At 36.1% G+C, this 26,296-nt stretch overlaps 1 protein-coding gene across 5 annotated transcripts in view; it reads right to left on the bottom strand.

The window, feature by feature from the left end:
• The window catches only part of LRBA (LPS responsive beige-like anchor protein), an 840,314-nt gene that overhangs the window by 619,253 nt on the left and 194,765 nt on the right, over positions 1–26,296 (bottom strand). For all 5 annotated transcript variants that reach the window (XM_023733554.1, XM_023733553.1, XM_023733556.1 and 2 more), the window contains exons 23-30: positions 24,045–25,100; positions 22,906–23,084; positions 21,926–22,079; positions 21,331–21,511; positions 16,951–17,078; positions 16,317–16,424; positions 12,871–13,030; positions 7,407–7,854 (exon numbers count right to left, since the gene is read on the bottom strand). In XM_023733554.1, coding sequence (XP_023589322.1) covers positions 7,407–7,854; positions 12,871–13,030; positions 16,317–16,424; positions 16,951–17,078; positions 21,331–21,511; positions 21,926–22,079; positions 22,906–23,084; positions 24,045–25,100 — 2,414 coding nt within the window. The remainder of the gene's footprint in view (positions 1–7,406; positions 7,855–12,870; positions 13,031–16,316; positions 16,425–16,950; positions 17,079–21,330; positions 21,512–21,925; positions 22,080–22,905; positions 23,085–24,044; positions 25,101–26,296) is intronic.

Below are 26,296 nucleotides of genomic sequence, written 5' to 3'. Positions count from 1 at the left end.
AATTCACTGGCAAATTCAAATAAATTCTGAGGAATTCACATAACACTGTTCAGCTATGGGCCATATCACAATAAAGAAAATCCAAAGTCATATGCTGCAATTAAAAGGACAGTAAGCAGTAGGCAGATCTGGGGATATTTTCATTCCCTTTCCCATAAAAGACTAAAATCTTCAACAGAGGGAATCATTAACCTATCATATTTATCCTGTTGAATGTTAAGTGTAAATCTAAACTAGTAAACATACACTAGTTTAAAAAATACGTAGAAATTTAAATTTACCCACCGTAGGGGAAGTCTGATTATGCAAAGACTGAGCATTTCACATTGCACCTTTATAAAATGCTTTGGAAAACACAAAGAAAATGCAATATTTATTCAACGAAACTTTGAGAGCCTATATGCCAAGAATGTGAGAGAGATACTTCTAGCATATTTCTCAGGCTACTGCTTGAATTTCTATTTAGGAACCAAATTAAAATCCTTTCTAACATTTAAGAAACAAATGTCTGAATTTTTAATATCTGCCATAAATTTTAACAAAATCAATTCAAATTTTTTGGTATAAAGAATTTGGAAGATAGATAACCCGTTATGAAAGCTAGTTTTCCTAACTGTAAATTCAAAATCTAATATTAAAGAGATAAAATTTTGCTTATTATATTTTTCCTTTACATACACACTAATTTTATTGCACACTTAATATTTCTGAGGCACTGTACTAATGATATATACGAAGTATTTCATCTAATATTTACAATAAGCCATGAGGTAGGTACTACATATTTATTATTCCCCATTTTATACATTAGAAAGAAGTAAATTATCTAAGGTCCCACAGATAGCAAGTGAAAATACTGTTGATCTTTTTTTTTTTTTTTTTTTTTTTTTTTACAAGAACTAGAAGTCTTTTTGAAAGTTTCTTTCTATTTATTAACAATAGACAAACAGCATCAGCCTTCCAAATGACTAAGGCTCAGAGGTTCGGTTTCAGAATTATATCAGTTTCAAATAGATTCATCACAAGCCTTCACATAAATGCTATTTTACTTAAAGTGCAAACAGTTCACTGCAGGAGAAAAGAGAATTTTAAGTCTAGCACTTTATTCCCTAAGGATCTAGTTGAAAAGCCAGACCAGCCCTTGAACTTTTTATCAAGATAAATCCTTGGCATCCACTAATCACCAGAGAGGATCTTCAAATTAGATAAGAGCAAGAATTTTTGGCATGGGAATGAACACAAACACCTTGCTGTTCACAAAGGCCCACAACCTGGCAGGCTTTCAGCAAGGTTTCACTTATGTAGCTGTTACTCTAAACTTTCCAGCTATAGCTTGGAAGTTGATAATTCTTAAGATATGAGGAGAGTTGTGATTTCTGACATAGCATTCCTGAGATAAGCACATGATCTGAGGGATGCTTTGAAATTCTCAAAGATATTCCACTGGCCTATGGCTGCAAAGAAACAGTTTTCCAAAAGGTGTCCCTTGCTTAAAAAAAAAGAAGGCAGGGCGGGAGAAACTTACAAACCAGTTTGCTTGCCATCAAACAGCATGTTAAACGCACACCAGGCAAGTAAGTTCCACAGAACATCCTGAAAACTGCTATCACCAAAATTCTCTTTTCCTTCCCATTTCTATAAATCTCTTAAAATGTATTACTCAAGCATGGTTTCCTAAATAATAACCTACTCACTCAAGGCATTAGTGAGGCATAGATTTAACTTCTACACTATTTAAAAAGAAAGGCCAAAAAATATGAAATTCTGGTCATTTATAAGGAAATAATTTTCAACTATATTAATAAAATATATTGAATTTAAAAATCTGTAGCCCCACTTAATTTTTTTTCTCATTACCCACTATAAGATTTATACAAATCCAAACAAAGTATAAAAATTGAGAATCTAAAAATAAATAAATAATCACAACTCTCCCCATGCTCGTAAGTAAAACTGTTCATTAGAGTTTTCAATGGCTGAGTTTTCAAAGGTGGATTGCCAAGTCTTTCTTCCGAGGTGCCTCTGGGTGGACTTGAACCTCCAACCTTTCAGTTAGCAGCTTAGTACTTTAACAGTTTGCACCATCCAGGGACTCCACTCAAAACATAGCTACTACTATTAACAATTTGATAAATACTTTTTTAGGTGTGTATGAACATACATATCTATCTTTATAAAACAGGATCATAAATTCCAAATGATTTTGTATACTGCTTTTTCACTTAATGTCTTCAACATCATTTCACATCAATACATATTGTTCTGCTTTTTTTTTTTCTCTCTTTAATGTCTGCATAGTTATTTACCTTATGTAGAGAAAATAACATATGCAATCAATCCTTCATAGACTGGTAACTATAAATAAACCAACAATGCACTACTACAAAAGAGAGTTGCTGTGAAAGGCTACATGGCCCAGCAGCCAAGGGCTAGCCAGGATCAAACCTTAGGTCCACCCTTTACTTGCCTAAGGACTGAGGCTACTCACTTAATCTGCCTGTGCCTCAGTTTCTTCATCTCTAAGGTAGGCATTTAAAATAGTACTTTACAGAATAAAAAAGCTCCATATGTATTAGCTTAATTATGAAATTCCTCTTATACTTATATGGTTCTTCAGATAAACTTCTAGAAGTAGAATTACTAAGTTAATATAATTGAAAGATTTATCAATATCACCAATTTGCTCTCCAATAGATGCTAAAATACTCCCAGTATGACAGTATAAAAAATGTTCATATTCTCACAAGCACTGGGTACCATCTTCTTTTAAATCTCTGCTAATTTAACAGAACATTATCGCATAGTTATTTTAATATGTATTTCTTTCATTATTAATGATGTAGACCATTTTTACATACTTACATATTAGCAGTATTTCTTCTTATTTGAACTACCTGTTCCTATTATTTGTCCATTTTTTCAGCAGATTAGTCATTTTACTGATGTGTTAGCACTAAGTGCATATACTGAGACTATAACCCTTCTATCTATAATATATATTCCAAGTGTTTAGTGCCTATATACACAAATGGGGTCACCATGCATCGGGGGGCAGACTTGATGGCAGGTAACAACAATACACACACAACAGAATGCAGCAGTGAATAAATGTCTCACTCTATATGATACAAAGTTTACATGTATCTTAGTTATCTAGAGCTGCTCTAACAGAAATACCACAAGTGGATGGCTTTAACAAACAAATTTATTCTCTCACAGTCTAGGAGGCTAGAAGTCTGAATTCAGGGTGCCAACTCCAGGGAAAGGGTTTCTCTCTCTGTGGGCTCTGAGGGAAGGTCCTTGTCATCAACCTTCCCAGGTCAAGGAGCTTCTTGGGGCAAGGACCCCGGGTCCAAAGGACACACTATTCTCCTGGCTCTTGTTTCTTGGTGGTATGAGGTCCTCTGTCTCTCTGCTTGCTTTTTCTCTTTTACATCTCAAAAGAGACTGACTTAAAACACAACCTAATCTTGTAGATTGAGTCCTGCCTCATTAACATAACTGCCTCTAATTGTGCCTCATTAACATCATAGACCTAGGATTTACAACATACAGGAAAATCACATCAGATGACAAAATAGTGGACAATCACACAATTCTGGGAATCAAAGACTAGCCAAGTTGACAGATATTTTTGGGGGACACAATTCAATCCATGACAACATGTAATGAGTAGTTTCTTCACACTTACTGCTATAGATTAATTTTAGGCATTATTACTATCCACAGTTTAGGGATGAGGAAATTTAGGCGTAAGAGAAGTAATTTGTCCAAATTCACTAATAAGTGATAGAACTAGGGCTAAAAACCAGTTTCAGCCAATTTCTAGAGCCAGTATTCTAATTCCCATGTTATGCTGTTGTTAGGTTCTTGAATCTGTTTCTGAATTATCTTCAGCAAAATTTTACTTACATGTGATCTTAATGATATTGTTGCATAATCTCGAATTCCATTGAAATTCATGTGTTATAAAGTTTTTTAAAAATAAAGGCATTGGAATCTAGTAGTCACTATATCTATAATACCATAATACAGTTATACCAATATGCCATTTATATAAAATGCAAACTTCTGTCTCATAACTCCAGAACATTTCCCTAATCTTTAAGAAGAGGCAGAGAAGTCAAAATGGCAGAGGATGTCAAGAAAACCCTCCACTGAAGTTATATAGTCCCGGTGTTCTTTCAGAGAATCTTGTTGTTTTTAGTTGCCTTTGAGTCGGTTCTGAATCATAGTAAACCAATGTACAACAAAATGCTGGCCGGTTCTGTGCTATCCTCACAATCATTGCTGTTTGAGGCCATTGTTGCAGTCACTGTGTCAATCCATCTCATTGAGGGTCTTCCTCTTTTTCACTGACTCTCTACTTTTCCAAGCATGATGTCCTTCTCCAGGGACTGGCCCCTCCTGAGAACATGTCCAATGTAAGTGAGTCGAAGTCTCTCCATTCTGGTTTCTAAGTAGTATTCTGTACTTTTTCCAAGACACAACATGTGTTTGTTCTTCTGGCAATCCATGGTATATACAATACTCTTCACCAACATCATAATTCAAAGGCATTAATTCTTTGGTCCTCCTTATTCCCTGTCCAGTTGTGAGGATTTTTGTTTTCTTTCTGACAAGCTGTAATCCATACTGGAGGCTGTAGTCTTGGATTTATATCAGTAAGTGCTTCAAGTCCTCTTTAATTTCAGCAAGCAAGGTTGTATCATCTGCATATCACAGGTTGTTAATGAGTCTTCCTTTAATCCTGATGCTACCTTCCTCTTCATACAGTCCAGCTTCTCAGGTTATTTGCCCAGCACATAGATTGAAAAAGTATGATGAAAAGACACAACCCTGACATACACTTTCCTGATTTTAAAAACCACACAGTATCCCCTTGTTCTGTTTCAACAACTGCCTCTGGGTCTACGTACAGGTTCCTCATGAGCATAGTTAAGTGTTCTGAAATTCCCATTCTTTGCAATGTTATCTATAATTTTTTAAGATCCACAGAGTTGAATGCCTTTGTATAGTCAATAAAACACAGATAAACATCTTTCTGTTATTCTGTGCTTTCAGCCAAGATTCATCTGACATCAGCAATGATATTCCTTGTTCCACATCCTCTTCCAAATCCAGCTTGAATTTCAGAGATTCTTATGTACCATTTTGGTAAGTGTTATGGATTGAATTGTGTCCCCCACAAATGTGTGTCGACTTGGCTAGGCCATGATTCCCAGTATTGTGTGGTTGTTCACCATTTTGTGATATGAGGTAATTATGCTATGTGTTGTAAATCCTACCCACTATGATGTTAATGAGGCAGGATTAGAGGCAGTTATATTAATGAGACATGACACAAACTACAGGATTAGGTTGTATCTTGAGTCAATCTCTTTTAAGACATAAAGGAGAGAAGTGAGCAGAGAGGAGGAAGATCTCCTACCACCAAGAAAGAAGAGCTGGAAGTAGAGCACGTCCTATGGACTTGGGATCCCTGCACTGAGAAACTCCTAGACCCAGGGAAGACTGATAACAAGGACCTTCCCCTTGAGCCAACAGAGAGAGAAAGCCTTCCCCTGGAGCTGGCGCCCTGAATTCAGACTTCCTGCCTCCTAGACTGTGAGAGAATAAATTTTTGTTCGTTAAACCCATTAACATGAGGTATATCTGTTATAGTAGCACTAGATAACTAAGACAGTAAGAATATAAAAAGCTTGAGTATATAATATGCCAATCCATAGCAGTTCTGAAGTAGAAAACTAGGAGCTGAGAAGAAATAAAGAATACAGGAGACATAAAGAAATAAGTAACAACCTGACTGTGGGAGAAAGACTGAATAACTAAAAAAGATATCACTGCATGTTCCAACAATGAATGTGAATAACAATAACATTCATTCATCAAGAGAAAATGAATCTATGATGGGGACATGTCACAAGAAAACAGAAGTCAACTTGAAAGGGATTCCACTGGCCAAATCAGAGACAATTTGAGCACCAACATAAATAATAACAAGCTATTCAATAAATTAGGAAACCAGGAGGCCATAAAATGAATGAATTGAAAGTTTGTTGAGAAATAGAATATTTATAGAGATTCACAGTGCCTCTCCCACAAGAAGTACCTTTACAATGGAGAAGCCTAGAAAAATACCATTTTAATAAGTGATCAAAGTGAACATAATCAGTAATTAGACAAATTTATGTGCCACTTAATAGGATGCAACAAGAAGAAACAGCATCACTTCTGTGATACTTCTGTTGAAATGCACTAATCGTGAATCTAATCCTGAGGAAACATCAGACAAATCTAACTAGAGGGACACTGTGCAAAATACCTGGGCTGTAATCTTCGAACTTGTCAAGGTCATTTATTTCTTTTAAAATAGTGTAGAAATGAATTCTATGCCTTACTAACGCCTTAAGTAAGTAGGTTATTAACTTTACAAAATCATGCTTGAGTAATACATTTCAAGAGATATACTGATATATCGAAGTAGATAGCAAAAGGGAATTCTGGTGATATCATTCAGATTGAAGGAGAATAAAGAGACATAACTAAATGCAACACGTAATTCTGAACTGCATCCTTCTGCTATGAAGGACTCTATTGATACAATTAATGAAGCTTGAAAGATGTTGGAAGATTATAAGATAGTAACATATCAACATTAATTTCCTTATCAACGAACATTTTATGTACAGTTATATAGGAAATACACAATAAAATATTCACAGGAGATGGAACACTGTGTCAGTAACTTCCTTTCAAGTGGCTCAAGAAAAATGAAAGTTCTTTGTACTATACTTGCAACTAATCTGTAACTTAGAGCTTACATCCAAATATAAATATTGTTAAAAAAAGAATGTTTAATAACTAATACATGTCTTAGCAGAATTTCAGAAAGCTTAACAATATACAATAAAAATTTTCAGGTAAAGTAGCAAAACATTTTTTAAGGCATTAGAATCAACATAGTGAAGAATCTGCAGTCAGCTTTCTCAAGCTCTCAGGGCTCTGAACATCTTCAATTCCTGAAACTGCTGAAACCACAGATTACTAGCTTTTTCAAAACGAATAGAATGGTACTGGCGGCCAGGGAGTCAAGGATAACCATTTGTAAGTAGAGGATATTTCTGTTATAACCAAAGAAAACATAGTATTTAACATACAACTTGCAAGTTTTATATTAAAACTTTTTAATATCATCTTATTGATATGTTGATAAATAAAAATTTGAAATGGTATACAAACTATACAAAAAAATTATCCTCGTTATTTTTATAAACTAGATCAAAACATCCTCTGCTGATGCTGAAGCTGAAAAATTTAGCAGAGTTAAACTGAATTCTGTTTAATTTTAAATCTTTATAATGTAGAAATATAAATATATCAGAACAATAGACTATTTACAGTACCTGTCAAAAGATCTGAACTGCACAGGTTGTTCAACAGACAGATCACCAAGAGCTCCAAGACAGGCTGGTGGTAGAAGGGCAGGATCCACTGTGACTCCATCTGCTGGTATGTTAACCAAGCTTCGGAGAATGTCCTTCACATTGACATTTTTTGAAACTGGAACTGATGGTGCAGCCTTGTTATCCAACTCATTTCCTCCATCATTTTTGGTTTCCTGAGATTTATTGACTTCTAAAGAAAGAGTGCACAGCACCTCGCTGACTGCATCAGGTCCTGCACTGACACTTGGAGGTGCTGTCTGAGGAGCGGCGTCCACATGGCTCCTTACTGCAGTAGCTGTTTCTTCCCCAATGCCCGAGTCTCTCCTTCGTGCAGATGTTGTGCTTTCTGATTCTTCCACTGATGCCTGAGTTACAGGGCTGAATGCTGCTGATGGATTTTCTACATCTTACCCAGAAACAGAGGGAAAAAAAGAATTAAAATATTTAGAAGCAACTTTAAAACATATATTCAATCTTAGTGGTTTCCTTATTCCATCTATTATTTCAAATTATGGAATATATGGGATGTTACTAAAAAGTAAAAACAATCTATAAAATGTACTGAGTAACTATGCCTATAATTAAAACAGACAGTAAAAATTAAAGAATAAGAAAGGTACAATTGTTAACATATAAAGACCCAAATACACTGCATATACATAATCAACCACTTCTCTGCTGTATCAATCAGCAATCATTTTAAGAATACAGATTAAAAAAATCAAAAAGTGTTCCAATTTGAGATACTTCTAGGCAAGTAGTAACAATTAATTTGTATAGAAATGAGCTGATATTCATTGCCAAATTCTCTGCTTCTCGCAATGGGAGCAAATCATTAACATTTTTCCAGACCACCTTTGTTCTTTTTTTAGCTGTGCTTTAAGTGAAAGTTTACAGTTCAAGTTAGTCTCTCATACAAAAATTTATACACACATTGTTATGTGACCCTAGTTGATCTACCTATACTGTGACAGCACACTCCTCCTTTCCATCCCTGATTTCACCTATCCATTCAACCAGCTCCTGTCCCTTTTTGCCTTTTCATCTCACCTCCAGACAGGAGCTGCCCATTTAGTCTCGTGTATCTACTTGAGCTAAGAAGCCCTCTCTTCACGAGTATCATTTTATGTCTTATAGTCCAGTCTATGTTTGAAGAGTTGGCTTCAGGAATGGTTTCAGTTCTGGGCTAACAGAGTCTGGGGGCCATGTCTTCTGGGGTCCCTCCAATCTCAGTCAAACCATTAAGTCTGGTCTTACTAGAATTTGAGTTCTGCACCCCACTTTTCTCCTGCTCTGTCAGGGACTCTCTGTTGTGTTCCCTGTCAGGGTGGTCACTGGTGGTAGCCAAGCACCATCTAGTTCTTCTGATCTCAGGCTGACAGATTCTCTGGTTTATGTGACCATTTCTGTCTCTTGGGCTAACATTTTCCTTGTGTCTTTGGTGTTCTTCATTCTCCTTTGCTCCAGGTGGGCTGGGACCAATTGATGTATCTTAGACATCTTAAAAGTTCGCTAGCTTTTAAGACCCCAGACACCACTCACCAAAATGGGGTGCAGAATATTTTCTTAATAAACTTTGTTATGCCAAGTGACCTAGATGTCCCCTGAAAGCATGGTCCCCAGACCCCTGCCCCTGCTACTCTGTCCCTTGAAGTATTTGGTTGTATTCAGGTAACTTCTTAGCTTCTCATTTAGTCCGGTTGTGCTGACTTCCCCTGTATTGTGTGTTCAGATCACCTCTTTTCTATATCGTTTATCCTAATTTAATTCCTCATCATCTCACATATCACAATAGCTTAGTCTATCCTTTTCTATTACATTAAATCAATTCCAGATCTGAAACATTTTGATGGGGCCCTTGCTGACTGCAACAGAAAATATCAATTTTTTCCTAACCCAACATACAAGGACAAGATGTTGACAGGAAGAAACAATACTCTCAGGAATGGGATAAAAATCACAGGCTGAGAACAAGATAAGACCTGTTGCTACTTCCTTTCCTAAACAAGAAGGCCTACCATACTTTTAATGACATTTTAATAGTAATCACGTTTTTATGATAAATTTATATTATATACAAGGATAAAATTAATTATCAACAAACATTGATTTTATAAGTATTATTGATAATAAAATACCACTTAAAACCCTCCAAGCTAATCATATCAATGGGTGGCAACACAAGGTTGATAGTCACTAGTCTATAGAAAAAGTCGAAAATCCTTAGGATAAAGTACAAGACTATCCAATAATATGAACCTATTAGAACATAAACTTCATCAGGGCAGGGAATTTGTCTTGTTTGCCACTGCATCTCCAGCACGAACAACAATGCCTGGCAAATTGCAGGTAATCAATAAATATTTATCAAATGACTATACTCCAACTTTATCTCCTGTTACTCTTGCCATGACACATTATACACCAGAAACACCAAATTACTTGCTATTTGCTGAACATAATACAATGTCTCAAGCTTCTGTGCCTTTATGCACTGTCATTTCTCTGCATAATAATCCCAAGACCTATACCTCTAACACGGCTTCCTCAAATCCAGTTCAACAAGAGCATCCCCTTTTCTCTCTGCGTTGCTTCATTTTTACTATCAGTACCACTCCAATGAAAATGCTCTTATAAAAGTCACAGAAAACCTCCATCTTGCAAAATCCAGTGGTCAGGTCTCAGTCCTTACAGTCTTTGACTTAACACCCACAGTTGATCATTACCTCCAACTTGATAATGTTTTCTTCACTTAGCCTCCAGAACCCATACTCTTGGTTTTTCTCCTAATACCTCACTGGTGCTCCTTCTTAACACCCTTGATTTCCTGAATTGGAGTGATTTAGGGCTCAGTCCTTGGTCCTCTTATCTTCTCTAGCTACTTCTAGTACTTCTTTACTCCCTTAGTGATCTCATTCACTCTCAAAGTTATAAAACCACTATGCAAAAAAAAAAAAAACCCAAAATTCAGACTTTTACATACTACTACCTACTCTACATTTTCTCTAGTATTTCTAAAAGACATCATAAAGGCACTGAATTTATTCTCTTTCCCTTTAGTCTTCTACACTGCTAACAATAAAAACCTTGGAATCATTCTTTACCATCTTCTCTTTTACATAACCCACACCTAATGTTTAAAAAATCCTGTTGTCTCCATCTTCAAAATATACCCAGAATCTGCTTCTCACCATCTCATAAGGCTACCGCTCCAGATTACTACAATTTTCTCCTAACTGGTAATGGTAGATGGTTACTTTAATGTCTCTATTGAACCATGGCTCCTGGTATTCACCCCCTTACAAAGGGATGGGGTTGACTACTTTAACCAATAGAATATGGAAGAGGTAGCACAATGCCTGTGATGGTTAAGGTTGTGTGTCAACTTGGCTGGGCCATGAATTCTTAGTGGTTTGGCAGTCGTATGATGTTGTGATCACTTCCATGATGAGATCTGATATAATGTGATCACCTCCATGATGGGATCTGCTGTGAGTAGCCAATCAAGAGAAAGGGAGTTTCCTTGGGCGTCTGGCCTGCATCGAATATAATCAGACATTCTGGAAGGTCTCGTGGGCTTTTGCTCACCCTGTATCTTGCAGCTGGCACCTGTTTTTCTGACCTCCAGTTCTCGAGGCTTGAGCTAGCACCTTACTGGCGGTCTTGCCTGCTGATGTTGGGATTCATTGATCTTTGCAGGCTGTGAGCCAGAGCCCTGTTCTCTGACCTGTCGATCTTGGGTTCAGCAGCCCCTGCCGATAAGAGACGCCTCTATCCTGGCCCACGGACTTGGGACGTTCCAGCCTCTACAACTGTGTAAGCCACTTCCTTTATATAAATCTCTCTATATATACATTTATACACTTTCTTGGTTTTGCTTCTCTAGAAAACCCAGTCTAAGACAATGCCAATTCTGGACCCAAGCTTTAAGAAAGTCTGACAGCTTTTGTACTTGTGGATTCCCAGAACTGCTCTGCAAAAAATCTGGCTACCTTGCTGGACAGAACATGTAGAGATACTGTATGAAGAGCCATGTGGAGAGACAGAGGTTCTCAGAATTAATGAAGTAAAACCTAGAAATCCAGCTGACAGCAAATATCAAGGCCTCCAACATACAGTTCCAAATGAGCCATTTCTGTCAGTCAGCCCCAGCTACTGAAGTCATCCTAGCAGAAATAATAGACAAGTGAGTAAAGAAGCCACCTTAGATGTTTTACCATAGCAAACATCATCTAGAGCAGAGATGAATCATCCCCACTGTACCCTGGCCAAATGTTTAACTTACAGAATCATTAAAAGGAGTAAAATGCTTGTGGTTTTATGCCACTAAGCTTCCAGGTAGTTTGTTACACAGCAATAGATAACAAAACTTTGATTTTCCTTGCCCTCTTGGGTCTACTGTCAACACAGAATCCAGAGTGCCACTTTTAAAATGTAAGTTAGAGGACATGCCTATACTCAAGAACCTCCAATGGTTCCCCATTTCCCTGAGAGTAAAATCCACACCCCATTCCCCCAGTCATTCCTGACATTTTTACACTCTTTTTTTTTCCTTAGCATTTAATCACCTTCTAAAATACTGCGCAATTTATTTAATATGTTTATTGCTATTTTCTATATCCTCCCATTAGAATGTAAGCTCCATGAAGACAGAGATACATATCTGTTTTATTTATAAATATACCCAAGTATCTAGTAAGTAATGAATAAATATTTATTAAATAAATAAGTCTCCTCCTTTGGGTGGCAGTTACTTCTATAACTAAAATAGCTACTTCAATAATTGTAATAGCTACTTTTATAACAATACTTTTAAAACTGGCAGCTACTTCTAAAACTCCAATTATACAGTTATTTAACAAGTCTGTCTCTCCTAAGAGAATAAAACCCAAACCAAATCCATTGCCACTGAGTCAATTCTGACTCACAGCAACCACATAAGATAGAGTGGAACTGCCCCACCGGGTTTCCAAGGCTGTGATCTTTACAGAAGCAGGCTGCCACATCTTTCTACCACAGAGTGGCTGATGGATTCAAACCACCAATCTTTTGGTTAGCAGCCAAGTGCTTAACCACTGCACCACCAGCTCTCTCCTAAGAAAATATGAGTTACTTATTCTTCACAGCAAATGCTTCAGTAAACAAAAAATTTTAACTCTTTTTTTGTAAAAATTTTAATTCCTTTTTTCTTATTTATCTCTTAGTAGATGGCTCAATTTAAACAACAGAAATTATTTTTCAATTGCAATTAATTGCATGAGATTCAAAAAAATTAAAATGCTTAGTTATTAGAAAAAATAAATGTGATCTCATTTCATACATAAATAGATTTAAGTTCCAGAATCAATATTTTTTTATTATCATGTGTAGCTAATGTTTTACCTGAAACTTGGATGCCAGGAAATAAAAGATGGAAACTTACCAGGGAGTGATACATTCCCACTTTCACTGCCAGTTTCCTTAAACGACTGGCTACGCCTTTCATTTTGGGGTTCCAGGATGTCTCTGTACTTGGAGACCATAAGAACAGAGGTAAAGTACACAACTGCCAAGGCTAAGAACTGAGCCTGTTTGCTATCCTCCTGGGAAAAAGTAAAAGTGGTTGATTATGCCTGCTACACAACACGTTTTCATTTTATTTTACATGATGATATTTAAATATAATAGATGTTCACAAATCTTTCAATATACACAGAAAATAGTAATTAATTCCACTTGAGCAAATACTAAGCAAAGACTCTTGGAAAAATACCTTTAAATGAGAAGTTTTATACTTGCATAATATGGAAAGAGAGTCTGGCTCATTTAAAATAAATAAGTAACTGAATCTGAAGAGATATGTCCTAATGTATTTTATAAGATTAAACAGTAATTATTATTATATGTGGATAACTGACTTTTTACTTCTAATCATATAAATTACAATATGTAAAAAATACAATAAAGTTTTGCTAAAAGACCAACATCCAAGAAAAAAGAATCAAATACACAACAGAATGACAAAGGACTTCTTAAGAGAATTTTAAATAGTACAGACAACCATGTGTCCAGGATTGAAAATACAGTGTCTGCCAAAAGAAAGACCAGGATGAACTATATTGATCTCTAGAACCTCTCAGGCTTCATCTTAGCTCCACAGTTCACCTATATTATCTGTACATCAATGGGCTATTCTAGGGGATTCTGCACATATCAATATTCTTGTGATAACTTTTTCAAAATAGCTCTGAACTAAAATTATTTTACAGGAAAAACTCAAACTTTTCCACCAAATCCTAAAAACTAAAGGTATTTCAATCAGTAGACAAGTTTAGGATAAGGAAAACAAAAAACATTGTTGCCTAGTAGATAAATAAACAAAAACTAATGGTAGAAATGAAACTAAAAGTTAATAAATAACTAGTGTCAAAAGATTTGGATACAATCAGTTTCAGGAAAAAGTAAGATATGTGCATCTACCTGAACATAACACTTGATGCAACTGTTAGATAAAATTGTAATCTGATAAAAATCTATGGAATTTTTTTAAGGGTTATGTGCAAGAACTTCTTAGTCTTGATGGAAAAGATAAATGTACACTTTCCCTTTTGTCTAGACACGCCTATGTTGTTCCTCTGGCACAACTGTGCCATCTATTATAATATCTGCTGCTAATGATATCAATATTAAAAATTTAGGCAAATAACATACTTAGTTTTAACTTGTTAATCTGTTCTAACTTATTTATGCCTATCTAAATCCTCTCTTTTAGTGCATTGATATGTCCTATGTTTACTAACTACAGTATGAAGTCTATAGTGTATGCTTGATTTCTGACCCCAAATAACAAATACCCCACAGATACTTATGTCCAAATCCTACCTCCTGAAATAGATTGTAGCTGCCATTTATTGAATACTTACGATGAGCCAGGCCCTGTGCTATGTACCGTATTTTTTCACAAATAACATGCCCACATAAATAATGCACCCACATGTATAACATGAACACCGCCTATGAAAATAACATGCGAGGGAGTTGTTCGGTTGGCAAAAAAGTATAAAGTGCGTGTTATTTGCATAAAAATACGGTACTTCATACACATTCAGTAACTCATTTGGACAACACAAGGCTTAGAGAATTAAGTAACTTATCTCTTAGGCATATATAAGTGAAAAAGCAAATTTGAACTTAAATTAAAAACCTTATTTCTTAGCCTCAGGGTAATACTTTTCCTCAGGGTAATGTATTTCCCTTTTCATTAAGGTCTGCTTATGCTAGAAGAAGCTAAATTCTGGGATATAGTTTTGAGAATAGGATCTTTCTCTTTTCTAAAACTCCTAAGATCATATAACTTTAATATTTATAAAAAGTTCAAAACTATTACTTTCAAGAGTAACATGGTAGACAGATGAGATATTCTGATTCTGTTTCCAAGTATTGTGCTATAATAACAGGTTAGAAAAGTCCACACGAGTCAGATCATACAGAACCAGTGTGAGAAGTCTGGATGTTATTTTAAGTGTTATGGGAAGCCATCAGAGAGTTTTTAAGACAAGAGAGTAACATCCTCTAAATTTTTAAAGATCATTTTAGGAAATACAAAGGTATGGGATGGTAGACTCAGCACTGCCCAAGAAGAGGAAAAAAAATAGCAATATTTGGTCCCAAAATGAACCCAAGTCAGCAATGTCAGAGAGTTCTGAAACAGAAGGTGGATAGATTCTTAATTAAAGGAATAATAATGGCTTCCAAAAAGCAGCAAGTTGAAATCTAGGGAGACGGCAGAGCCTAATGGGTAAGATTAAAATGTCAAGAATCAGATTCTCCAGGTCCTTAACCCACTTCCATCTCTTATTGATTGTGTTTTCCTGAGTAAATTATTTAACCTAATATGGTATCTTCTCATTGGATTATTGTGAGATTATTAAATGAGATAACAGATATAGAGCAACCAGTACTGTCCTTAATATGCAGTAAGTATTCAAAAATTGTCAATTAGTGATAATACTCCAAATCCTACAAGTATATAAAAACTTAGAGCAGAACTCAAGAGAGGAGTAAAACATTAGAGAAAAGAGAAGGGAAAATGAAAAACTGAGGTTATCAAGTTTACAAGAAATTTATATCTAATACATATTTAGATTATCCAGTACTGTGCTTAATATGTAGTGTAAGTGTTCAATAAATATTAACTAATAATACTTCAAATCCTGGTGAGTGGAATTACCAATGATTTTTATTCTCATCTCTATTCTCTCCCATGTGACTTAAAATTTCTTCATGAAACAGCCATATTCTTTACTGGAATTAGTTAAAACAAAACCTTCATTTAAAAAAATAAGTAACACCACACTGAGAGCAACAATTCATCATGCACCTTTATATCACACTGATACACCTTTGAGAAAAAAATATTCTGTATTCAGTACAATAACATGCCATTCAGAAGTCGAACATTTTATTACATTCACAGCGTGGAATCTGGAATTAGCTAGGTTTGAACCGGCTCTATCATTTACTAGTTTTGTCAGCATTTACTAGTTCTTAAGTCCTCTGTGCCTCAGATTCCTCATCTATAAAATGGGAATTACAAAAGTACACAACTCAAGAAGCTGTTGGACTTAAGTACAGGTAAACACTTACAGTGCTTAGTATATAATAATGTGTTATCTTTTTAGTACCCTTACTCTGATATACTAACTCCATTTACATAGATAATCCTTTCCAATAGTCTAACATTCTAAAATCATTGTTGAGAGAACTTGTTTCTAGGCCTTCCTATCTCTACTAGACTACTTTACATCACAGAGTTCTCACTCTAAATACTTTGGAATTAGAAATACGTATCAGCTAATAGAGTTGGCGAAAAGAAATACTGTAACTTACTATGTCTCTGAAGACGACTGCCCTGAGTCGATTAATATCCATGTCTTGTAAGAGTCTGTCAAGATCTCTTACTGGAGATATACCACCAGTTACAATATCCACTGGACTCTAAGACAAAATACATATATATAAATATATATATACACACACACACACACACATTAAACAGTCATTTAAAAAAAAAAAAACACACAGTATTCTAAGAACCAGAAAAGCAAGGCTACAACATTCCTTTTCCAGTCCAGCCCCACCCAACTTCTTTCTTTTTTTATTTGCAGGAGGTGGGGTGGGGGGAGGTAGGGCATGAGGGAGGTATAGAAGAGAATCCTGCAGGAAAAAACAAGCTGTATGCTACCCCATCAAGTACATGAAATACAAATTGACATAGCTGAAGGAAAAGGAATCATAGAAACAAGAAAAGTAAACATTTAGAAAAGCAGACAAGATTAAGTATAATCAAATCTTTACTGTATATTTAAACACAAATATTTGAATGTTATATCCACAGCTTAAAAATAACCATGCTGGGAACTCTGTCAAATTTATTTAATTTTGGGTTGAAGTGAACAAATAAATTTAAGATCTCAATCATAAGAGTTTGCTTTTTTTAAAACCAATTAGTCTGTATTCTTACCTTTGCTGCAGATTTCCCCATGGAAATCAGGCTACGGACTGTCTTCTGGCCTTTTGCTGTATCTCCCCTAGTTCTCAGCTGTGAATGCTGCTGACACTCTAAGCAATTCCTTACTGCCACTGCGCACACTGCAATTCATTTTATGGAAAAGATTGGGCAAGAAGAGAAAACTATATTTAAGAATACGGAATTGATAAAAATCACCTACACAATACAAGTTACAAAAGATTTTATTTGAAACAGATTACCTTCAGCAAATTGCTAAAATGTGTCCTGGATTTTATTACCTAGTACTTTCTGACTTTGTTAGCTATCTTAAGGCACAGTGCTAAAAGGGCAAAAGTTGAGAACTCTTAATAATAGACTACTGTTTCTTAGGTCTTACCTAGACTAGCTGAAAAGATCTCTTATTAAGAAAAAGAGAAGAAAAGAACTAAAAGGAACAGTGGAAGAAAATGGAAAGCATATCAGATTGATACAAGCTAGTCCAGGGTGGTAACTTTCCATTACTTTCATTAAGGTAAAATAGCTAAACTGGCAACCTTCTTGTTTCTCTTGCACTGCATCATTAAAGTGTAATATTAGAGACTGACAGATAATATGGCATTTATAGGATCTAACTATTACTGGTTTTCATTAAAAATATTTAGAAGGTCAAAACCAAAAAATCAAACCGGTTGCCATTGTGTTGATTCCGACTCATAGCAACCCTATAGGACAGAGTAGAACTGCCCCACAGTTTCCAAGGAGCACCTGGTGGATTCGAACTGCCAACCTTTTGGTTAGCAGCTGTAGCACTTAACCACTACACCACCAGGGTTTCCATTTAGAAGGCAGGAGATAGAGAAAAGAATTTGATTAATAAATGATCTGTCCAAAATGATCTCTCTAAAGCTCCACCAATCAAGCAAATGCCTATTTAGAAATTTATTTAGAAAATAATTTTAAATTAATTTTGAAATTTAAATGGCTAATTGGTCATCCACACTTGACTAGAAATTGTTTATCAAGTAATCATCTAAATTCCCAACCAAATCAGTAGTACTCAAGAAATTTGAACTGAACAAGGTTAAGACAGAAAATTAGGAACAAAATATAAAACTTATGTAAAGTGGGGATTTTAAATACCACCAGACAACTACATGACTAACAGAGAGAAAAACTGAGAAAGGAAAGTGCTCATAAAGGTGCCAAAAGAGGGCAACAAGGGTTGGAAGAAAGGAAGGAAGGGGTAGGAGGGAGGGAAAGAAGAATATAGAAAACAGTCAAGTTTGGAATCCTACCCACAAAATAACTTTTTATACTACCTTTGTCATAGATAACATAAAATCAAATTAAGATCTGTATTAGAAAGTAAAAATCACATCACATTTCCTGTACCAAACAGTCTTAGTAGTACTGGATTACTATTATTCTGTCATTCACCTCCCCTTACTCATCCCCACCCCCAGGAATGGATGAGAGTGAGGAGACCAGGGACCAGAACATTGGGATTTTTCTACCTAGCTTAGTATCCTCTAGGAGCCTGGTTTGCCATCAACTGCTAACCTAAAGGCTGGCGGTTCGAGCCCACCCAACAGCTCCTTGGAAGAAAGGACTGGCAAACAGCTTTCACAAAGATTACAGCGAAGAAAACCCTATGGAACGGTTGTACTCTATAACACATGGTGTTGCCATGAGTCAGAATCAACTCAATGGCAAAAGGTTTGGAACCATAATCTATTAAGTGATCTTGGACAATTCACCTTCTGAGTCCCATATCCACATCTAAAAACAAGTGGTGTTGGAGTAGACTGAACTAGCACTTTCTTCTCTTCTATAGCTACAAAATGAGGAAGACAGAGTATTTCCCTAGCTTCTAAATTTAATGCCCCCTGAGTATAGTGAACTCTGTGCTTCTAATTCTAGAAACATAGTCTTTTTTAGGAAGGCAGAAAGGTTTTAAAAAGTATAAACCTACTCCTCACTTATCCACTATCTCATTATCTGACATTGTGCATTTGCAACAATAGTAAAAAGTCTCCCCATCTGGAGCAGGGGAGAATGAATAAAACTAAAGATACAAGGGAAACATTAGTTCAAAGGACTGACAGACCACAAGTACTACAGCCTGCACCAGACTGAGTCCAGCACAACTAGATGGTGCCCAGCTACCACCACTGACTGCTCTGTCAGTGTTCACAATAGAGGCTCCCGGACAGAGCCGGAGAAAAATGTAGAACAAAACTCTAACTCACAAAAAATAAAAAAAGACGAGACTTAGTGGTCTGACAGAGACTGGAGAAACCCTGAGTATGGTCCCCGGACACTCTTAGCTCAGTAATGAAGTCACTCCTGAGGTTCACCCTTTAGCCAAAGATTAGACAGGCCCATAAAAAAAGGACACTAAAGGGGCACACCAACCCAGGGGCAAGGACTAGAAGGCAGAAGCGGACAGGAAAGCTGGTAATAGGGAACCCATGGTTGAGAAGGGAGTGTTGACATGTCATAGGGCTGGTAACCAATGTCACATAACAATGTGTACTAATTGTTTAATGAGAAGTTAGTTCCTTCTGCATACCTTCATCTAAAAAAAAACAGTAAAAATTCTATCCGACTATTTCGGGAATTAACAACCCCACCAACCCGAATACCCCAGCCATGCAGCTGTCCAGGACGCAAGAAGGGAAGAACAACGCTGCCTTGAGGTATTTAACCCCAGGCAGAACCCACCACCCACCTGAGCTCTGGGTGGTGCCTCCCTTCGCTCCTCCTGGTGCGCCCCACCCTCCGCCCCACACTTGCGTCTACAGAGCTGCCCCCCTGGCCGAGGCACCGCCCAGCCCACACTGCCCCATTTCCGGCACCGAGTATACTACGGAGACCAAGCTGGGACACCTGACAGCTGAGGACACGGGGCCAGCAGCCTCCGACATGGATTCTGATCACTGTGAGCAGAGCAAGGGCGAGCCCGTGACTGCCACAGGTCCACAGGGACCGCGGCCAGTGAGCTGGAAGGGGTGGGGCTGGGGAGGAAGGGAGACCGGGGCAGGAAATTGCAGGTATTTCACATACCCTGATTTTCACTTAACAACCTGGTCTTTGGAACCTGACCATGTCGATAAATGAGGAGTGGGTGTATACAAAAGCAATGAAGACTAAATATTTTAATTATATTACTAATAAGAAGTCTAAAGACGTATACTATAGCAGAAAGGAGGAGCCATTAGTTAGACAAAACTATTCAAAGTCCAGCCTCACCAATTATACCTTTCGAATATTCAATAAGTTTCCTAATTCTCTGAGCTCCAATTCCCTCACAAATAAAAGGAACAAAGTAATAGCTGATTCATGTGAAGATTAGCAATAAAGATAAATGGCAGTAGTAAATAAATGATAGCTTTTGTTTTGTTACACTCACCAATTTTGATTCTCAATTAAAATTTAAAAAAACAACTTTCTAGAAACTGTTATACCAAATTATTTAAAGCATCCTAAGTTTAAGAGTACTCTGAATAGCATGTTCAGTAAAATTAGAAATTGTACAAAAAGGTCTAAGTATAGGTACACCTCAGTTTATATAACAGACTCTAAACTGTAATGTGGAAAAAGATTTTATTAACTAGATTTTCCACTTCCGCTGTTTTCATAGCTGCCTTATTTCTCATCTGTTTTCATATGGCCATGGACCCTAACAATTTAGCTTAACATTTCTTGGTTCCCTCCTTCTCTCCATTTAGTAAGCAAATCAATTCACAAAGTCTCAGTGTTTATAACTAGATCCAGAAAATCTTCTGTAAAGAGAAAAAAATTTTTTTTTGCTTCCCTCAAGGAAATCCAGTTAAAGCTAAGAAGTCATTTCATGTATTTTTACTTTCACCTAAGAAAGAACTGCTTCCAGTAGAAAAACAAAGACGTAACAGTTTTATTAACTGCTTTAACAGATTAACACGGTTTATCGGAATAAAGGCTGTATTTGAATGATGCTAGTTTAGAATCCTGCTACTCAAATTTGTTTGTCAGCATCTCCTGGGACTTGTTCAAAAGACAGAATTTTAAGCTCTACCGAAGACCTACAGAATCAAATCTGCATTTTAACAAGATCTTCAAGTGATTCATATGTACCTTAAAGTTTGAGAAGTAAAGGGAAAGAAGGGAGATGCTGACCAGATCACCTTTGTAGATTTTTCAAAACCCATGTCCTTCCCCCTCTGTCAAACTTGACAACTACTACTACAGCAAAGTACAGACACAGTCCTTCACTCTTTGGAGGTTAATAAGTAGCCATATGCAAATTTCCTAGCAAACTTTTTTCCACCAACAGGAGCAAAGATAATTTTTAACTTACTATGTGTAAGATTACAGAAAATTTTTAAAGTCTTAACAAGTTTAACAGCTCACCCAGTCGGAGACACTGCCGCAAAATTCCTCCAGATGACATATTTTTTTCAGCTTCGACTTCAGTAAAGCCGAGAGAACTCGCAAAAATGAGCACATCCACAAGACTGATTAACCTCTGCAAAAAAGCCACAGAGGCTTCTACTGAAAGGCCTTGAGTAGGCTCAATATTCTCCAGCTCATGCTGTAAGGAATGAAGTTTGACATTTACATCTATGTTCTAATAAAAATTTAATTTTACCCAATACATTCCCCAAATTTCTAAATTTTACAAAAAGCCAGTCTTTCAAAAATCTAGTTCAACATTTACTTGTCATTTCATCTTTAAAAAAAAAAAAAAGCATTGGAAACATACAGGTGAAACACTGTCAATCATGCTCTTCACTAGCTGACTCATCCTTAGAAAACCAATGTTCTCTTTAGTTCTTTTATTCCTAGAACAGATTCTGAGGTCCTTTCAGGTAATTGTAAAAAATTCTGTTGCTTCTGATTTACAGGCCTTATGATGTATAGTAACAACCACATTCAAGTTTTAATCAATAAGGATGCATAACACTCATGTTTTCACACCAGTTTTATATAGTAGTTAAGTCCTTACTGTAGCCGATGTAGCAGCTGAAAGCAATGGCAGTATACCCCCACAAGCCATGACCATATTGTCCATCACTTGAGAGATGAGATGAATTGTGTTGTGTACAAAGATGACATTATCACTGCTATTCACGAAGTCCATAACTGTCTTTGTTGAATGGCTGTCCAAAGATAAATGATGTTTACTGATAAAGCTAAAGAAAGGAAACCGCAGTTTGCCTATTTGAGGGTAGGGGAGATAAGAAGGTGCTTTTGCTTCATCTTGAAAGCTGAGGAAAGACAACAATACAGCAGACATTTGGGGAGTTTATACTTCCTCAGAAGAAGTAGATGATAACAGTGGTCACTATGCATGCCCTCCTTCGGTGCTAAAACAAATTCTATTCATCGTACACCTGATATAAAAAGTTGAGGCAAATTAGCCTTAACTAGGAACAAAACTGAGAACCCATGTGGCAAAAATTAAAAGGTAAATGAAGCCAAACGTGCTGTTTAAAATTGCTAACATTTTCTTAGGAAATGCCATAATATGCTTTTAAATAGAATAAGAATAGTATACAAATAAAAATAAATAAATGAGGCGCTTTTAAAATCATAAATCACACAATGAAGGATAAATCTGTATACTGCTTTGCACTGGAGACTTGTAATAATGTTATACATAAATCCCAATTATTTTTTAGTACTTTTGTACTAAACCCACTTAGTAGACTTACCTTATAGTGAATTCCAGGCTATAAAATATGCTTTAGAAAATCTTCAATTTTTTTAAAGAAAAATCTCTGGATTTCAAGTTTTTGTAATCCAAACAGGGCTTCTTATAATGGAGAATAAGTTAATTCAATAAAACTCTACCCCAGAAATAATTTATAGCCTACTTTTTACCCATATGTCTGAAATTAAGAGTAAAGTGTAAACTATATAAATTTCTTTGGAAACAAAGACCAAAGTTTATACACATCGTCTGTAATAAACATATGGACAAACCTTCTCCACATCTGTATATCTGTTTCTATTGAAAATAATAGATCACTGAGCAAACGCTGATGCATTGGAGACCACTTGAACTCAGGAATACGAAACATAGTTGATCTGGAGTCTCTCCTTTGTCCACTAGCTGCATCTGGGGCTACACCTTGCCCTGGCTGCTCCTGTTGTCTTGACATCTAATACAGAAAATTTTAAACAGTGATAAGACAAGTTCAACTTCAAATGAAGTCATTAGCAAAACAAATAATTTAGTAGCTTCTATACAATTCAGCTAACAAACACATTGTAAGATACCAAGGAATTTAAAATTAGAGAGAAAGCATCAGTGAGTGATGACATTAATATTCTAATATATTTAAAGCAAAGCTATCAAAATTGCTAAACTACCACAATTCAACAGTAATTAGCTTGGAACCATGTCAGTATTATCACCAGCCAGTGTAGCATCAAGAATCAAGAAGTTACTAGTCTTGAATATTAGCATAAAAGAAAAGCAGTATCTAGATTATAAACTTGCTAAGTTAAGGACAAACAAAAATAAGTACAATGAACAAACAAACAATAGAAGAAGGGAGAGAGGGTAAGCGTTGAATAAAGTGGAAAATGACAAGGAGCAACCAACCACTGTCTCATGAGTCCCTCTGAGATACTGGTGAAGGAGAAGACGGCCTCTACATCTCACAAAAGCACCTGCCTCTTAGAAAGTAAACCAACCTCATGGAACGACTATAAGGCACATACTTTGTAAACAAAATTATAAAATGGCAGGGGGTTCTGCAGGAAGGTAGTCCTAGATTCTGTTGAAAAACTAATTTGCTAACTATTACTGGGTTAGTCAAACGAGTAAAAGGCTTTTGCTTTATAAATGAAAATTATACCAATCCTGAAACGTTAACATAGTAATTTTTGGTTGTGCTGGGGTAGGGCAAAAAAAAAGTACAAAAGCTTCCATTTAATGAACTCATACAAAATGTCAAACTCTGTGCCAAACACATGAAATTTAGTCTCTACATTCATTGCATTTATATACTTGCAAACAGCATACAAACCAACTCCAAAGTAAAATTAAAGTATATCCACTTGCTGCATTTTAACTCAATGCAAACACACTTCAAGAAGGCAATACAAATAATCACCTCAAGTACAGGTCGATGAGGTTGAGACGCCTCCATGTTTGTATTGGCCTTCAATTCCAGTTTCTCAGTATCTGTAGCAACGCTGGAAACATCCAATTTGGCAATCTTCTGCTCAGAAGCAGCGGGAGATTCTAAGCTATTATCATGACAATCATTAATTTCTTTGGTTTCTCTAGCAAGGTCAGTTGTTTTCTTCTCTTCCTCAACCATGTGACCAATGTCTGATTGTACAGTCGTTTGAGAGGCAGTAGTTTCTGGTGAGGTAGCTGACGATCCTGATGCTGTCAAAGTCAAAATTCCAGAATCTTTAAATTCTTGAGTTTCAGTATCAGTTTGCTTTTCAGTAACAGGTTTTTCTTCTGGAAATATTAGTTTGCAGTCATTACTGGACAAGTCCAGTCTTGCAGTGGCTTCCAATGCAGCTACAGACAAACTGTTATCTTGGAACTCAGTAGGTAGACCGGTTTCCTCAGGAGAACTACTTTCTACCTTCAGTTCCACGTAATTATCATCATCTTCTTCCTCTACTATAGACTTATCCAATAATTCTGGCACCTCTGAAGCATCCTCTTCTGAAGGAGAATTTAAGGAGGCAGTTACTTCACTGATGGTCATTATATCTTTGCCAGTTGTTTTAAAAGAATTAGAGGACACAGCTTCTGATAACTCAGAAGATACTTCTAAATCATCTGCATTCATTGTCTCATTTGTCAGTATTTCTTCTAAGGTGACATCATCTGGTAACTCCTGATTTTCTTGTTCATTTTTCGTTTCTTCATTAGATGTATTATGAGTTTGTGGCTCAATGTTGGATGCAGAGTCTACCGAATATGCCTTCTCAGTACTTGATTTTTCATCATCATTTCTGATATTAGATGAGGCAGGAGAATCCTTAGGATCTAATTGCTGAAACCCTTCTGAACCATTAAAATTCCTGATAATGTCAGGGACTGCTTGGACTGGACTTGAAGAACACAGCCCTATTTCTTCACCAACTTTCCCCTGGTGTTCCCTAAATATACTGGCAAGGTTTTCTTTGTGTATTTCAAAAGTGACCTAGATAAAAAATGTAAAATCAGTTAAAATATGCATAAAAAAGAAAAGTATAGAAGAAAATATAAAATATATTTTCAACAATTTTTCAAAGACATGGTTTATATAATGCAGTAAAACTTAGTTCACCTATATGTCCTTATTTTAGTAAAATGAGAAAAAGTAAGTCAACCACAAAAATCTAAATATTCAAAAAAAACAATAGCCAATCTTAATGCTAACAAGTAGCAAGGCATCAAACAGCACCAAGAACATAGTTGTTCATATGCTTAAAGACAGAAAGGAAAAGAATACACTATCCTTTATACTTTACACTATTCTTTTCTCTATAACTTGTACCAGAATCAAAGTAGGAACCACTGGGAAGTGCTTTGCGCACTGGATAATACATTGTTTCCTCAACTTCAGTGAAATCCCATTTCCCCATGATTTATCCTTAGCAGAGATCAAAAATTTCAACTAGTCATGCCACTATTACAGCATTCTCCATATACTTGTTAAGCTACTAAAACTTTGTTACTAAGATAAAGAACACAAATTCCTTTAGCAACTTAAAAAAAAAACCCTTTCCCAAAGGTCAACCATAATTTTCAAAGTCTGAACTGGTCACAAGTGCTCTGAAAGTTCCAGTTACTCCATCCATGCATCCATTCATTCATCTTACATGGGAGTGACTACTGTGTGTTAGGCACTGTTACCATCCCCTTATCAACTTTGCCTTTTACCGAAGTCAGTGGATAAAACTGATGACAGGAAAAGAATAAAAGACAGTGCTGTGACTGTTAATGTCAAAGGACTTATTTATTTATTTATTCATCCCCCCACTATCTGATAGCCACTGGGAAACTACCTCCCCCCAAAAGGGAACCAGAAAAAAGTACAACACACCCAGAAAGTATAAACAAAATTGTAATTTATTAATGCTAGAATTGTTCATTCCTGTAGCCTGTGTTGTTGTAACTTTTATAGCAAATTGAACATTCATTCACAGACACTTTATGGAGTCTTAGTATGAGAATATAGTAGTAGACAATAACAGAAGAAGAAGAAAAGTTGAATTTTTATGCCCAAAGATCCATAGGCCTTTTTGAATAAGAAGAACATGCACTGGGCAGTTGGGTAAAGGGCAAAGTGTAAATAATGCACAATGCATAAACATACTTCCTTAGATGTTAACTAGCCTTTACTCATGACATATA

The sequence above is a fragment of the Trichechus manatus genome, unplaced genomic scaffold, assembly GCF_000243295.1.
Source record: "Trichechus manatus latirostris isolate Lorelei unplaced genomic scaffold, TriManLat1.0 scaffold00059, whole genome shotgun sequence".
Classification (NCBI taxonomy): domain Eukaryota; kingdom Metazoa; phylum Chordata; class Mammalia; order Sirenia; family Trichechidae; genus Trichechus; species Trichechus manatus.
This window is presented reverse-complemented; position numbering and strand designations above follow the sequence as displayed.